Here is a 1,153-nt window from a genome sequence, read left to right on the forward strand (position 1 = left end):
GAAAGCCAAGAAGTAATTCTTTCTGCCTTGCACTCAGCATGCCAGGAAGTCTGTTCCCAGCCCACCCACCCCAGTACCTGTCTTGGGTCAAGAGATGGCAGGGCAGTTGAGGAAGGTGCCCATAGTGGAAGGAGATGGAGCCAGGTGCCATCTCCAAGATGGTAGCCTGGCTTGCAGACGCCAGGGGAGGGGCTGGGAGCCTCCTGACCTGACTCCCGGGTGGACCCTAAACACGTCCCTTCCAGAGGGGTCCCCAGGACACGTGGGAGCCCAGAGGAAGGGGAAGGGAGGCACTCCAGGCAAGTAGGTCCCTCTCAAAGCAGGCACTCCCCCCTGCAGGGGGAGGGCACAGGAGGGGCCTGGCAGGCAGGTAGATGGTGTGGGTGAGGACCTGTGAGCAAGTGAGTGGCTGAGCCCGGGTCCCTGGTAGGGGAGGCGAGGGGCGGACGGACCAAATGGGGACGCCTTGGTCCTTCCTGCCTCCTGGCTTCTCCCCTCCTGCCAGAACAGGAGCCTCTCACGATGTTGGGAAGCAAGCTGGCTGAGCAAGAGTCTGCACCAGGCCTGGGCACATGCCCCGCGAATGGCAGTGTGGTCCAAATGCATCATGAGGGTGGCCATGCTCCTGGCTAAAGGGGTTCACACGGTGAGGAAGTGACGGGAGCCTGCCGGCCAAGGGGGCTTCTCCCTGGGACCCAGGCTGCCCCCCACCCCCCGCACCGCAGAAGGATATCAGTGGACCCAGACTGGCCTCGCGGCAGGCAGCCAGCCCAGAATGCACACCCCCCACCTACCCGCTGAGAACGCCCCCTGACCGGGCCTGGCCCTCTGTCCTGTCTTGCAGAACTCCAGCGAGAGGGAAGCATCGAGACTCTGAGTAACAGCTCCGGCTCCACCAGCGGCAGCATCCCGAGGAACTTCGACGGCTACCGGTCTCCGCTGCCCACCAACGAGAGTCAGCCCCTCAGCCTCTTCCCCACCAGCTTCCCATAGGTCCCAGCAGCCTGCTTCGGGCTGGCCGGCCCACTCTCCTGCCGGAGGGAGAGGGAGACGCCCCCCATCCGCTCCTACCCTTCAGACTCCGTTCCTCTTTGAACCCACCACCTTCCCCAAGCTTCATGACAGCCGCCCAGCCTCCCTGGATCGAGAAGAG

General features: G+C 64.0%; 1 protein-coding gene across 5 annotated transcripts in view; it reads left to right on the forward strand.

The window, feature by feature from the left end:
* Positions 1-1,147, forward strand: part of BCAS3 (breast carcinoma amplified sequence 3) — a 591,772-nt gene extending 590,625 nt beyond the window's left edge. For 3 of the 5 annotated variants that reach the window (XM_010861584.1, XM_010861585.1, XM_010861586.1), the window contains one exon: positions 845-1,147. In XM_010861584.1, coding sequence (XP_010859886.1) covers positions 845-993 — 149 coding nt within the window. In that variant the 3' untranslated portion in view covers positions 994-1,147. Of the gene's footprint in view, positions 1-510; positions 647-844 lie in introns of all 5 variants that reach the window. The other 2 variants (XM_010861582.1, XM_010861583.1) reach the window with 2 other exon arrangements.
* Positions 1,148-1,153: the final 6 nt, after the last annotated feature.

This window comes from Bison bison, unplaced genomic scaffold, assembly GCF_000754665.1.
Source record: "Bison bison bison isolate TAMUID 2011002044 unplaced genomic scaffold, Bison_UMD1.0 scf7180017864472, whole genome shotgun sequence".
NCBI lineage: Eukaryota > Metazoa > Chordata > Mammalia > Artiodactyla > Bovidae > Bison > Bison bison.